Below are 13,721 nucleotides of genomic sequence, written 5' to 3' on the forward strand. Positions count from 1 at the left end.
GGAAAAAAAGATTGAATAAGAAACTTAAACCCAAAAATAAACCGTGGAAAAGCCACAAGAGTGGTAATAATATTAAAAGGATCCAATTGATATGGCAAAAGTAATGAAATTTAGAAAGACCTTTTTAGAAACGTTCTGTGAGCTTATAAAACACTGGAAGCATTCAAAATAATATTTATAAAACATCAGTCCAAGAGCCCTTTGATTCATATGCCATAATCAGTGGAGTTAATCATGTAAACATCTGCTAACCAACCTGTGTATATATCTCATTAAACTATCCCAATGTGTAAAAACATCATTAAAAAAGAATTCGCTGCTTCTATTGTAAAATATAAAAATGTACGATTGACGCAATGACCAACACCTATTTATTGTATTAAATACACATCTGAAATGTTAAGTCGTTATTACAGATTTCAAGAAATTACATTTCAGACCCAAATGTCCTGCTCGTAGTCTGACAACCAAAACAATGCTTTTGAGGTTTTCTTGATTTCTTTTCTTTTTTTTTTAATTCATAAAAAAGCAACAACTGGGGGGTATAAAATAACTAAAATCCAAAACTTTGAAGTTTATTCAAAATTCTTTTGGATCCCTAAGGTGGCTGTAAACAGTTTGTTTTCCCGCGTCCAGAGCTTCAAGGAATGTGACTCTCAGGGTTTGCCCGGCTCTCTCTCTGCCCAGGAGGCCCACCACGGCTACACAGTCGTTTCGTGTTTCCATAGCCCAGTCCTCACATTGCCCGTGCTGTCCGCACCCGGCGAGGGCCCCTCCTGCCCGTTGCTTTTGATGGGTCCGTTCTGCGTGGCCAAGTTGAGGCCGTAAGACTTCTGCTGACTTTCAAGTTCAACTGCAGATGGCTTCCTTAAGGCCTCTTTCTTACTGCCACTCGACACGGACTTGTCCGCATTCCGGCTGCTTTTGGGGAGCGTGCTGGCAGCGTCGCTGCTGTCTTGCTGGGGTGGGTTGTACTGTCTCTCTCTGTAGGCGAGGTAAGCCCTGCGACTCCTCGAGTGGCCCTCGCTGTTGGCCGGCCGGCTCTTGGGCAAGCCGTTCTGCACGCTGCCCTCCACGCTCGTGGGGACGTCGTAGGCGTATTCTCGGAGGACGGTCAGCCGGCTGGCCCGGTGCCCTTTACTTCTGTTTTTGTGATGGCGGCTGGGGTGCACGTTTGTTCGAAACGGCACTTCCAAAGGCGCCACGTGCATCTTGATGTCGTTGTCCATCGAGTGTTCCGTCAGGCTGTTGTCCAGCTGCGGCGTGGCGTTCACGGGGAGCGCGTTGGCGTGGCACTGGGCCGCAGCAGCCTGCAGGTTGGTGAGTTTGCAGCCCTGGGAGGAGTTTTTGAAGCTGGACGCGCTCTTGTTCGTGCACGAGGATTCGGCGCTGCTGTTGGTGCACTTGGGGGCCTCCCCGTTCGTCCCACTGGAGTTGGGGGGCTGCACGTTGACCTGCACCGAGTAGGAGCTCCGGCCTGGGCAGCAGGTCATGATCCACGCGAGTCGCACGTCCTCCCGGTTGACGCAGTGGTGCACCACGATGAACGCACTGAGGCTTAAACACGTGGCTCCGAAGAAGAAGCTGAACACCAGGTCCAAAGGGTAGTACAGGGCGACCGCCAGGGCCCCGAACATCCACAAGGCGACATAGAGGAGCAGAGTGAGGCCGGCCCCCAGCAGCTGCGCCTGGAACGTGTGCTCGTTTTCCAGCGCCGACGTGGAAATCAGGGACAAGGACATGGAGTCCTGCTGAGCCACTTCGCCGTTTTCGTTGGCCGCCAACCTCTGCTGCTCCTCGGCCGGCTCCTTCAGCTCGTACTTGCGCTCAGGGTGTCTTTTCAACTGAATAAATATGCTGAGAAAGTACATACAGTTTACGAAAGCGATGAAGCTGGCAGGCCCGTAGAAGGCTCCCAAGGACGGTTCCCACGCCATCCAGCAACTAGGAGAGAAAAGGGTGAGCCAGCTCAGATGCTACTACATATGTCAGCAAAGTGCTTACGAAATTGCAATAAACTTTAGTGAAACAACTGGGTCAGGCCAGGTGCACCGAGAGCGCAAACTACTCACTAGGGCGCACTTGGCCGGCTGCCGTAATTCTTGATGTTTGCTGCCGCGGTGATCCCACAGACGATGACGGGGATGCCGCCCCCGATCAGGTAAAACCTGGGAGGAGGAATAAAAGAAGTCACAGCTCATCATCCCATTAGTTAAGGTGGACACATCCCATCACTGCACAAGCCACTCCTTAAAGACTGTGAATCCTCTTACACAGTAAGCTGAAGGTTAACTTTCAGAGGCTGCTGTGTGAGCAATAATGTTTTTTACAATTTTTTGTTTAGATTTCCTTTTTTGAAAGCACGCGGTCCACCAAGTTTCCAAGTGGGGGAAAGCTGGTCATCTTCTGCCACCTTGTGGACAGAAATGGTAACACAGCTATAGCGGGGAGGGTTTTAGTCCATACTTTTTCTTTTAAGGGGGAACTGTTGTTTTTTGTTGTTGTTGTTTTGTTTTAGATGCAGCTGGTGAACTGGAAAGTTAGTCCATTAAAAAATGGACTTGAAGATCTCACTGTGCCATACATAGTGCAGCCAAAACACAGAATGACAAATAAATTACTTATTTTAAATATATTTGTATTGATTTCAGAGAGGAAGGGAGAGATAGGGACATTAATGATGAGAATCACTGGGCGTTTGCCTCCTGCATGCCCCACACTGGGGATAGAACCCACGACCTGGGCATGTGCTCTGACCTGGATTTGAACCATGACCTCCTGGTTCATAGGCTGACCACTGAGCCATGCTGGCCAGGCTAAATTATTTATCAATGTCCAGCTAAGCCTGTATTTCCAGGATGTTCCAGTGCTGGCGTGCTTATTTCTAGTCAACTGAAATTTAGGCTAGGGAGTTCCCTGGATCCCAGCAGCCCCGTCTGGCCCCTCTCCCTCCGTCTAGCTGAGGAGGGCAAGACAGATGACGGTGCACTAAGAACTGAGGGGAACAGTGGTGGCTGAGCCTAGGAGCACACCTTCTTTTTATGGCCTGAGCTTTCCTGAGCTCTCTGAAACGAGAAACAGGCAACTTTCCGCCCTGGCTGGGTATCCACTGGGCACAGAGTCTTAATTCTGCATCGGCCACTCCCTGGACATAGCCCCAAAACTGAATTGGCTGGATAAAGGCAATAGTCATGACCCATTTCTCTGTTTCCTGGTCATGCTCACAGGTCATGCTTTCAATATGATATTAATTAGTGTTGCTGAAAAAGACAGCTAATTACACTATAAAACCATCACCCTGTCTTCTACTTCACACATTAGAGGGAAGCCAACATTGGAGATCCTCTCCCTTCCTGCCGTGCTAATTCCCATCAATTCTTCCCTCAGAAAGAGGTGTCATTTCCCACATTAATCATAGGAGCTGCCCTTCCCCCTCCTACCGCCAGGACTTCTTGTTATCAACTAACCCTTATTTTTCAGCTTTAAATCTTCTCCACTGCCTCGTACTTCCAGCCTAAAAAATTACGTTCACGTTTTCTCCTCTCTTCTAAAACTCGCCTTGGCCTACCACCTTCTTTCTCTCTCCCATCAGTGACAAACTCCTGGGAATAACTACCATCATCATTTGCTTCACCTTTATCACCTTATTTGAGGCTGTTCCCATGTATATGCTACTGAAACTGCCACCTCTGGGGCCAGGAGAGACTCAAGCACCTCCGGCCCAACCTCCGGTGGCCAGGTTGCTGGGGCTTCCTCAGGCTCAAGGTCTTGGGGAAGGAAGAGCTTGCACTGTCTAAAGGTAAAGAGGTACCTTTGGGTCATTCAGGGACCACATTGGGTTTAGAGGCCAAGCCATCTTTTACTTACAGAGGCAACAGCTGCTTGAGGACAGGATCCCCGTCTCTTAGCCACACACCTTTGCTCAGTTCTTGTAATGAAAGTGACAGAGATGCTAGAGCCCTCACTCTCTAACCTGACTCTGGCTGGGAATGCTGCTGCCCTCATCGTCCTGGGCCACTCTTCCCAGAATCTTCTATGCTCTTAGGTGCTCTTTTCAATTCTTTCTTTTTTTAATTTTTAGAGATTGAAACATCAATGATGAGAGAGACATCGATTTCTGCCTCCTCCATACCCCCCAACTGGGGAGCGAATCCGCAACCCAGGCATGTGCCCTGACTGGGAATTGAACTGGATGCTCAACCACTGAGCCTCACTGCCCCCTTCCCCCGCATCAAAATACTTTTATTTTTCACATTTTCTTTTTTCATTATGTTTATTGGGATGACGTTGATTAATAAGATTATATAGGTTTCAAGTGTCCATTTCCATGACACATGATTCTTCACCCTTTTATTTCCCAGGGTCTATTAAACACCGGCCTGGCCTGGGACTCATTCTCTTCTTAGCAAACTTCTCCCTGGGGGTCCCATTGCAGGACCACACAGGTAAATGTCTCCCGTCCCACCCACAGCACGTCCAGCTCCTCTTCCCTGCTGAGCACCAGACTTCCAGAATCGTCACGTTCCACGAGAAAGTGGTAGTGAGTCACCTTCCCTCGCTTACCAGCCCACCCACCCCACCCACCCCACCCTGCCCCATTTACTCTCTTACATGACTTCCTCACTTGACAGAGGTGCCACTTGCTGGCAGCCTCGCTCATTGAAGTAGACATTTGCAGCCATCTTTGTCACCTCCCCCTCACACACCTCTCAAATCCAGGTCATCGACCCTAGAGAAGCTGCCTGGAGTCTCTTGAACAGGTGTCCTCTCCCTATTCCCCATGTCACTAATGTCACCATCAGCCCCCAGGGCACCCCCTAATGCCCTAGGCGGACTTCTTCATTCTCAGGCATTCCAATTCATATTCCAGGCCAATACATGGTGCTGCCCTCATGTAAAACCCTCAGTGCTCCCACATGTCACCAGGCACCCAGGGGCCTGAAGCTCAGCATCATCCTGAACTCCTGCTCCTCTCCACCACTCACCGGGGCTGTAGCCACAGTGCACTCCTCAAGTCCCTTGGCTCACCACCTAATCCTGTATCTGAAGTGCCACCTCCACCCTCTGCTCTAATCACTCATGAAGGTCCATGCCAGTGGTCTAACCATTAATAATAGCCCCTCCAGCTGAAACCGGTTTGGCTCAGTGGATAGAGCGTCGGCCTGTGGACTGAATGGACTGAAGGGCCCCAGGTTCGATTCCGGTCAAGGGCATGTACCTGGGTTGCGGGCACATCCCCAGTGGGAGATGTGCAGGAGGCAGCTGATCGATGTTTCTCTCTCATCGATGTTTCTAACTCTCTATCTCTCTCCCTTCCTCTCTGTAAAAAATCAATAAAATATATAAAAAAAAATAAAAATAAAAATAATAGCCCCTCCTGCCCCCTCTCACAGCTGCTTGGTTTGCACTTTCAGAAAATACATCTCCAAGGCAGGTTTTTTGTTGCTGCTGTTAATCCTCACCCGAGGATATATTTTTCCATTGAGAAAGAGTGGAAGGGAGGGAGCGGGAGAGAAAGAACCATCAGTGTGAGAGAGATACGTTGATTGGTTACCTCCTGCACCCTCCCTGACCAGGGTCAGGAACAAACCCGAAACTGAGGTACGTGTCCTTGACCAGGAATCGAACCAGCGACCCTTCGGTTTTCAGGCCAACACTCTAACCACTGAGAACACGGGTCAGGGCTCCACAGCAGTTCTTCAGTCACCAGCCAGTCCCTCCCATGCCTGTCTCCTCAAAGACTATATATAAGCTCCTCGTGGCGGGGAGGGTTTCTCTCAGTCACAGACAAACCCGGCACTTAACCATCTCAGAGACATTGATCGATTTTTACTTATCAAGCACAATGACCCACTGACAACTTTTTTATGATAATGAGTAGAAAGGACATAACTCCAGCACTATTCTCTCTTTTGCAGAGAATAATAAAACTGACGCATACTTGAGCAGAGTAAAATCTGTGACCTGACCCCAGGAAAATAAAACCAGCTGCCATTTATCCATGAACTCATTTCTTCCGCACACAGCTCTGCTTTGCAACCACCCTACCTTATAGATGAGCCAGAAAGGCCCCAAGAGGGTGAGAACTTCACAAAGGACTCCCGGCTGGAAGGGACCCAGCCAGAACTCAAGCTCAGGAAGCCCAGCCTCCAAGTCCATTCTTCCACTTTCCAAACTTCAATCAGCAATATTGTTATGATGATGCTTCATTAAACGTAACGGTTAACACTGTTCAGTGAACAGAGGTATCGGTACCTGAGCATGGGTCTGGGTGGCGGAGGCAGTTCATCGGGATCCTGGCATCTTTTCGCTTTCCTCGTGACCTGCTTGTAGATATTGCGAGCCGTCACTCCCACCCACAGCACTGTGGCAAGGGTGGAATAATGAAGGAGAATTCCAACCTAGAAAGAAGATGGAAACACACACATAAGCTAAAGGAAAAAAAATCCCCCATTCAGTCATAAAGCATAGTAGCTGCTGGCAAGGTTTATCAAAATGATTGGTGAGTAGCTTCCAAAAATCTGGTTCACAAACAGTATGAAGGTGAGGTCTAATGGTCGACTCCTTTGCCTGCGAATGAAACTAAGAAAGCCCTCTAACTGCCTATTAGAGAGGATTAGGTCTGACGACATGCTAACAGCTGGATCGAGGACGCCACAGACTACACCTGATACCCAAGGTGACCCCGGAATTGGTGACCCAGCAACTATAAATCAAAGGCATGTTTCTCAGAGATGCAAGGTTATAAATTAGAGTTCTGTTTCCGAAGCCCATGTTAAGGAGTAATAGAGAGGGCAAAGTCACAGCACACAAAATAAGCTTTCCAGTAAGAGACCCCAGTCCTAATTCAGAGCTTTTGTACACAACCATGGTGGGAGAGCAGTATCGCATATTGCTGGTTAGGAGGATGAGACCTGGAGTCAAAAAGTTTTGCCTGATCTTCCCTTATCTGCCCTGACACCATAGCAAGTCACATGACATCACAAGCATTGTTTTCCTCATTTGTAAACTGAGAATAACGTGAAAGTACTGTGGTTTCCATTCAATGTGACAGAAAGCATTTAACACACTGCCTGGCACATAAGGAGCAGTCAACAACAAAAAAGACCTGTATTTATATTATTATTAATTAGGGATGTGTCTTTAAGAAGATGCTACTTGTCTGAAAGTAACTTCCTTCTCTTGAACAGTGGGGGGATTATCAAAATCATCCCTAGGGTTTTTGTAGGGATTTAATAGGCAATATCTAGAACATAATACGTGTTCAATAAAAAGTGGACAACTGGCCCAGCCGATGTTGCTCAGTAGCTGATCATTGACCTAGGAACCAGAAGGTCACAGTTCGAATCCGTCAGGGCACAGGCCTGGGTTGCAGACTCGCTTCTCAGCAGGGGGAGTGCAAGAGGCAGTGGATCAATGATTCTCTCTCATCATTGATATTTCTATTTCTCTCTCCCTCTCCCTTTTTCCCTTATATCAATAAAATCAATATTAAAAAGAGTGGATAAACCATGTAAATTATTACACTGAGTTTCTTCAAGGGAGATAATGCAGGGCATGTTTATCATATGTCCTGTGTTTGAACCAACCCTAGTTAAGGAAACAATTTCAAATGAAGATTTCTATGAGGCTAAGAGTTTTAAAATCTATTTTAAGAAAAATAAATGCATGTGTCATTGAAGCATCAAGGACATAAGTCAGCTTTCTTATCAGACTAATTACTTACTATCTCTTTGATCATTTCTTCTTATAAAACTATTACAGATAAAATCCTATTACTAACAATCTCCAAGAAAAAAATATTTCATTCTAAAAGGATGGCTCTCCAATCTCAAGAAAATCAACTTGATTGACGTTATCCAACCTAGGTTAACCACAGGAGCATTTAGACCACCGCCCGAAGTTCCTTTTAACGAGAAGCTCTCTGCAAGTGGAACGTGGAGGCATGAGAGCTCAGGGATTCTTTTGCAGGGCAACAAACTAGGGTGGTCAGTGTCCTTGCGAGGACTGGGAAAGTGCTGAGGGTGGGTCCAGCGTGGCCAGAGGAGAAAAGTCAGATATATTCCTCCTAAGGAGCAAAGTGGCTCCTTGGTGCACGCTGGCTTCACTGACTGCACTGTAAAAGCAAAATTTACAGATAGAAGTGGAGTAAGAAGCATAACATGGCACTCTGAGTTACCTGGAGTCCCCCCAAATATTGCAAGTAAAAATAGCATAAGTGAATTTGGTCCACAGGAACCAACGCCTTCAAGATAAATCGCTGACACTGAGGGAAATGGCAGCAGCTACTATAGCTGGAGTTTTCTCTGGTGCAGAGGTCGAAAGAATGAGACTGTCACGTAATAAGGGACGTAAAGTAATAAAGGCTGCAAAGTAATAAGTTAAAAAACAGCAGTTAAAAAGATTTTCAATCCAGGGGGTGCAAGATGGGAACCTCTTTTTTATTGACATATAATTGATGTACAATATCCTATTTGTTTCATGTGTACATTCCAGTGACTTGATATTTATACACATTAGTAGTAAATGATCCCCCTGATAAGTCTAGTTAGCATATTCTTCCGTACAGAGTTATTATGGCATTCACTACATTACCTGTACTATACATTACATCCCCATGGCTTACTTATTTGATACCTGAAAGTTTGTACTTCTTCATCCCCTTCACCTATTTTGACTGCCCCCAAACCCCTCCCTCTCCGATAACTACCAATTTGTTTCCTAAAAATTTCTAAAATTTCTATGGAAGCATAAAAGACCCTGAACGGCCATAGCAATCTTGAGAAAGAAGAGCAAAACTGGAGGTATCACTATCCCTGATTTCAAACTATACTACAATGGTATAGTAATCAAAACAGTATGGTACTGGGATGGAAACCAACATATAGATCAATGGAACTGAACACAGAGCCCAGGGATAAACCTATGTCTATCTGGTCAATTAATCTATGACAACGGAGGCAAAAATATACTGTGGGGAAAAGACAGTTTATTCAACAAATGGTGTTAGAAAAACTGAACAGCTACATGCAAAATATTAAACTGGACCATTATCTTATACCACATACAGAACTCAAAATGGATTAAAGACCTGAAACTATAAACCTTCTAAGAGAAAATATAGGCTGCAAGCAATTCTTTATCGATCTTACCAACTAGTCTCCTCAGCCAACAGCAACAAAAGCAAAACTGCACAAATGAGACTATACCAAACTAAACAGCCTTTGCACAGGAGGCAAACCATCAACAAAACACAAGGCACCTACTGAATGGGAGAAGATATTTGCAAGTTCAATCAGGGGTTCATTTCCAAATTATACAGAGAACTTATACAACTTAATATCAAAAACAACAACCAAACAATTAAAAAAATGGGCAGAAGATTTCAACAGACATTTCTCCAAAGAAGACATGCAGATAGCCAATGGGCACATGAAAAGATGCTCCACATCACTGATCATCGGGGAAATGTAGATCAAAATCACAATGAGATAGCATCTCACACCTGTGAAAAATGGCTATTCTCAAAATGACAATAAAATAACAAGTGTTGGTGAGGATGTGGAGAAATAAAACCTTCTGACACTGTTAGTGGGAATACAGACTGATGCAACTACTATGGAAAACAGTATGTGTTGCCTCAAAAAAATTAAAACTACTATACAGCTATAAACTACTATAATATATGATCCAACAATTCCACTTCTGGGTGTTTATTCAATGAAAATGAAAACACTAATTTGAAGATATTTATGCACCCTTGTGTCCATCAATAGATGAATGGGTAAAGATGTGTGTGTGTGGGGGGGGGGGGGGGGAATGTATATATTTGTATATATATTAGAATATTATTGTACTCTAATAATATTAAAATATATACAATTCAATATATGCATATATGCATACACAATGTAATATTCCTCAGCCATAGAAAAAAATTTAAACCTTGTTATTTGCTACATGGGCAGAACTAGAAGGTACTTGGTTAAGTAAAGTAAGTCAGAGAAAGACAAATACTGTGTGATTTCACTGATATGTGGAATCTAAAAAATAAAATAAAGAAAGAAATAAAACAAAAACAAAAACCAGACTTACCAACACAGGAGAATTTTCTTGTTCTAGATCTAAGAGGGAAAACTCAACCTTTAGATTTCTGAAGTGTTTTCTAAAACATGTCAACATTTCTAGAGACTTGTTCATATTTGAAAGATACCAACCCTTTCAGTTAAACAATTATGACCAATAGCAGAATTTTAGTCTTTTGATGTCATCAGTCAAGTAAGCAAATCACCAAACGTTCCACAGGAACCAGAAGAGAATAGGAAGTGAGATCTAGTAGAGAGGGCACTCTCAGCTTTTGGAATGAGGTACTTCCTATTGTATTCCCCATCAGATATCCACCTACACTTCAAATACAACTCTATCACAATCTCTCCCAAATAAACCAGAAATATAAGTGACAAGTTTGTAAATGCTTTGGCAATAGGTAATCTAATTCATAGACATGTAAATGATATTAAATGCAACAGATGATCACTTAAGTCACCTTACTTCAGGACATCAATTTCTAATGCTGCAAAATGGATATTAATTCATTATCCTATAGAACTGTGCTGAATATATAGGTATGGAACCATACACTCTCCTATATTGGATATCAGAAATTATAACAATCATACTCTTAACCATCAAAAACCCTAAGATATTGTAGCATGCATAGCAAGTGTGCAAAAAAAATGTTTAATATTCACTTAATCATATATGAATACATACAAACATTAAAATACTAACAGCTTCCACTAGCTTGCTATGTCCCCAACATTGTATTAGACAATTATGTACATGCTTCTATTTTATACTCCCAGCACCACCATGCAATTAGTCATAATGACCCTGAGTTACAGACAAGGAGGCTGAGTGTGAAAGAAGTTCAATCATTCACCCACCAGAGGTCACAAGGTCAGAGGCAGGGCCACAATTCAAACCCAAGCCTGGTGGTTTCCAAAGCCCCCACCCCTGCCATTATGCCATGCTGGTCCTCACTGAATAGGAAAGCACAGTGATGGGAATGATGGATGCCCAGAGTCAGAGACTGGCATTTAAATTATGCCTCTGCCACCCAATAGCCCCAGTGATTTGGGGCAAGTTAGTCCAATCTCTTAGACTTTACTTCTGTATTTACAAAATATACTAGAGGCCTGGTACACGAAATTCATGCAGGGGAAGGGGTCCCTCAGCCCGGCCTGCAGTCTCTCCAATCCAGGACCCCTCGAGGGATATCTGACTAAACTGGCAGTCAGACATCCCTTTCACAATCTGGGACCACTGGCTCCTAACTGCTCACCTGCCTGCCTGCCTGATCACCCCTAACCACTCTGCCTGCCTGCCCGATGCCCCTAACTGCTCCCCTGCCTGCCTGATCGCCCGTAACTACTCTGCCTGCCTGATCACCCTTAACTGCCTCTGCCTGCCTGATAGCCTCTAACCACCTCTGCCTGCCGGACTGATCACCCCTAACTGCTCTCCCCTGCCGGCCTGATCGCCCCTAACTGCCTCTGCCTTGGCCCCTGCCACCGTGGCTTTGTAAGAAGACATCTGGTCTAGTTAGCACATTACCCTTTTATTAGTTTAGACTAGAGGCTTGATGCATGAAATTCGAGCAAGAGTAGGCCTTCCTTCCCCTGGCTGCCAGCACTGGCTTCTCTCTGGCACCCGGGACCTGGGCTTCCCTCTGGCCACTGGCAGGTACCCAGGACCTGGGCTTCCCTCGCAGCCCTGGCTTCATCCGGAAGGTCATCTGGAAGGATGTCCAGTCTAATTAGCATATTATTCTTCTATTATTATAGATTATTATTACAGATTATTATAGATGAACAAGAAGTGTGGTCTAGGGTTAATATCTGAAAGTTAAGATAACACATTTGCAGCAGTTGGCAAGTCAAAAGCTCGTACTAGTCCCTGACTAAACTTCTCCCAATGCACCTCCCATGCCATTGCAGCAGTCTGCTGGATAACAGATATTAAAGGACACCAGAGAAGGTCAGCTGGCACTATATTTAGTTGATTAAATCATGAAGTGGTAGAGCAACAAGGTCACTTAAATGAATCCCAGCCAAATCCTTTCACTGCAAGCTAAGGAAACCAGGGACCAGAAAATTAACGATGAAGCAATTATTTGGTGGTGGGTCGTGACCCAGAGCCTCGATCCCTTCCAACCTGCAGTCAAGAGCCCCTGTTACTCTATCATCACTCATTCGGCTCCTCTGGCAAAAGGGAGTTACAGGTTCTAGTAAGTACCCAAGGTACCACCTGGAACTGACTTGGAACCACAGTGGGAAATACCTGATTGTTTTCAATCCTTGTGGGGTGGGAACTATATTAGAACCTGCTCACACTGTCCATAAAATAGGTGAGCTCTAAAAGGCAGACAAGGAAGACAAAACTACACCGATGATGTGCACATATCAAACACGTGAAATGTGGCCATGTTAGAGTTCAGTTTTAGAGATGGAAGAACCTTAATGCTCCCAATCCATTGTGTTCGAGAAGAAACATAGAGCCCCAATTGGGTTATGTGACTAGCCATACTGGCTGTTCTAGAAGTCACAGAATTAGACCCTACCTGCTAGTACCTGGCATCCTAGGTGGCTCCTTTCTGCATTTACCACTCCCCTCTCAGCAGGCTACCAACGGAATTAAGTACAGATTGCATTAGGCAAGCGCAGCCAATCATGTCCGAGTCAGAAACAAGTGAGGCTATGTCTTTCAGAAAAGGGCAGGGCTTTGTGAAAACAGAAGGACACGTGGAAACAGACACAGACTTGCCTTTCCCTTTTCATGCAGATCTTTAACAAATAGACACTGGCCAGCAATTGTTCTCCTTTTCTTTTCTACCAACGGTAGAAAACACCCTTCGGGACAATGAATGGCAGCCATGTTTACAATGTGTTGTTTTTTTCTATTGCCGTCCTTAGGGAACTCAATGCATGTGCCTGCTTCAAGAAAACGAGTATTTTTCAATAACTGATTACTATCACGGTGTGCTAAGTACTCCCCTCATAGTTCATGCTCAAAACGGCTTCAGGGGTGGATGATTTCTCTATCTGCAAACGAGGCCTTTTGTTCACTCACCCAACAAATATTTGCTAAGCACCTACTGTGGTCAAGTCCCGGGCTGATCCTTAGGTCAAATCAATGTGATCTCTGCCCCTGCAGAGCTCAGAGGCCAGCACAGTGAGTAAGCAAACACCAGCCAGCTACAGGGTTTTGTAGGCACCACGGAATTTTAATAAGCTCCACAGGAGGATGAGGGAGGTGAAGGAAGTGACTCTAGACCAGTAACAGTAAACTGAGACCAGGACGGTAAGTGCGGCGAGCCTGTGAGGAGGGAAAGGCTAAGTTGTACTATTGACCTGAGTGAGACCCATCGCCTGACTTCTAACGGGCTCCAAACAAGGTTGTTTTCAAGTTACAGTAATAGCCTAAAACAGGGAAATGCTCTGCATAGTTGAGAGGCAATTTCATCAATAATAACAGTAATAGTAAGAGCTAGCATCTACTGAGCACTTACTACATGCCCTGTGCTCTAGTCATTGAATCCTCTCAACACTTCTTATATTGTCCAGACTCACATTTTATTTACTAGTATTTTATTTTTTTAAATATATTTTTATTGATTTTAGAGAGAAAGGGAGAGGGAGAGAGAGAAACATTAATGATGA

General features: G+C 44.8%; 1 protein-coding gene across 3 annotated transcripts in view; it reads right to left on the bottom strand.

The window, feature by feature from the left end:
• Positions 1-348: 348 nt before the first annotated feature.
• The window catches only part of ADGRA3 (adhesion G protein-coupled receptor A3), a 110,775-nt gene continuing 97,402 nt past the window's right edge, over positions 349-13,721 (bottom strand). For all 3 annotated transcript variants that reach the window (XM_036330143.1, XM_036330133.1, XM_036330152.1), the window contains 3 exons: positions 6,256-6,401; positions 2,073-2,168; positions 349-1,944 (listed from right to left, as the gene is read on the bottom strand). In XM_036330143.1, the coding sequence (XP_036186036.1) occupies positions 702-1,944; positions 2,073-2,168; positions 6,256-6,401 (1,485 nt within the window). In that variant the 3' untranslated portion in view covers positions 349-701. The remainder of the gene's footprint in view (positions 1,945-2,072; positions 2,169-6,255; positions 6,402-13,721) is intronic.

This window comes from Myotis myotis, unplaced genomic scaffold, assembly GCF_014108235.1.
Source record: "Myotis myotis isolate mMyoMyo1 unplaced genomic scaffold, mMyoMyo1.p scaffold_m19_p_1, whole genome shotgun sequence".
Taxonomy (NCBI): Eukaryota; Metazoa; Chordata; class Mammalia; order Chiroptera; family Vespertilionidae; genus Myotis; species Myotis myotis.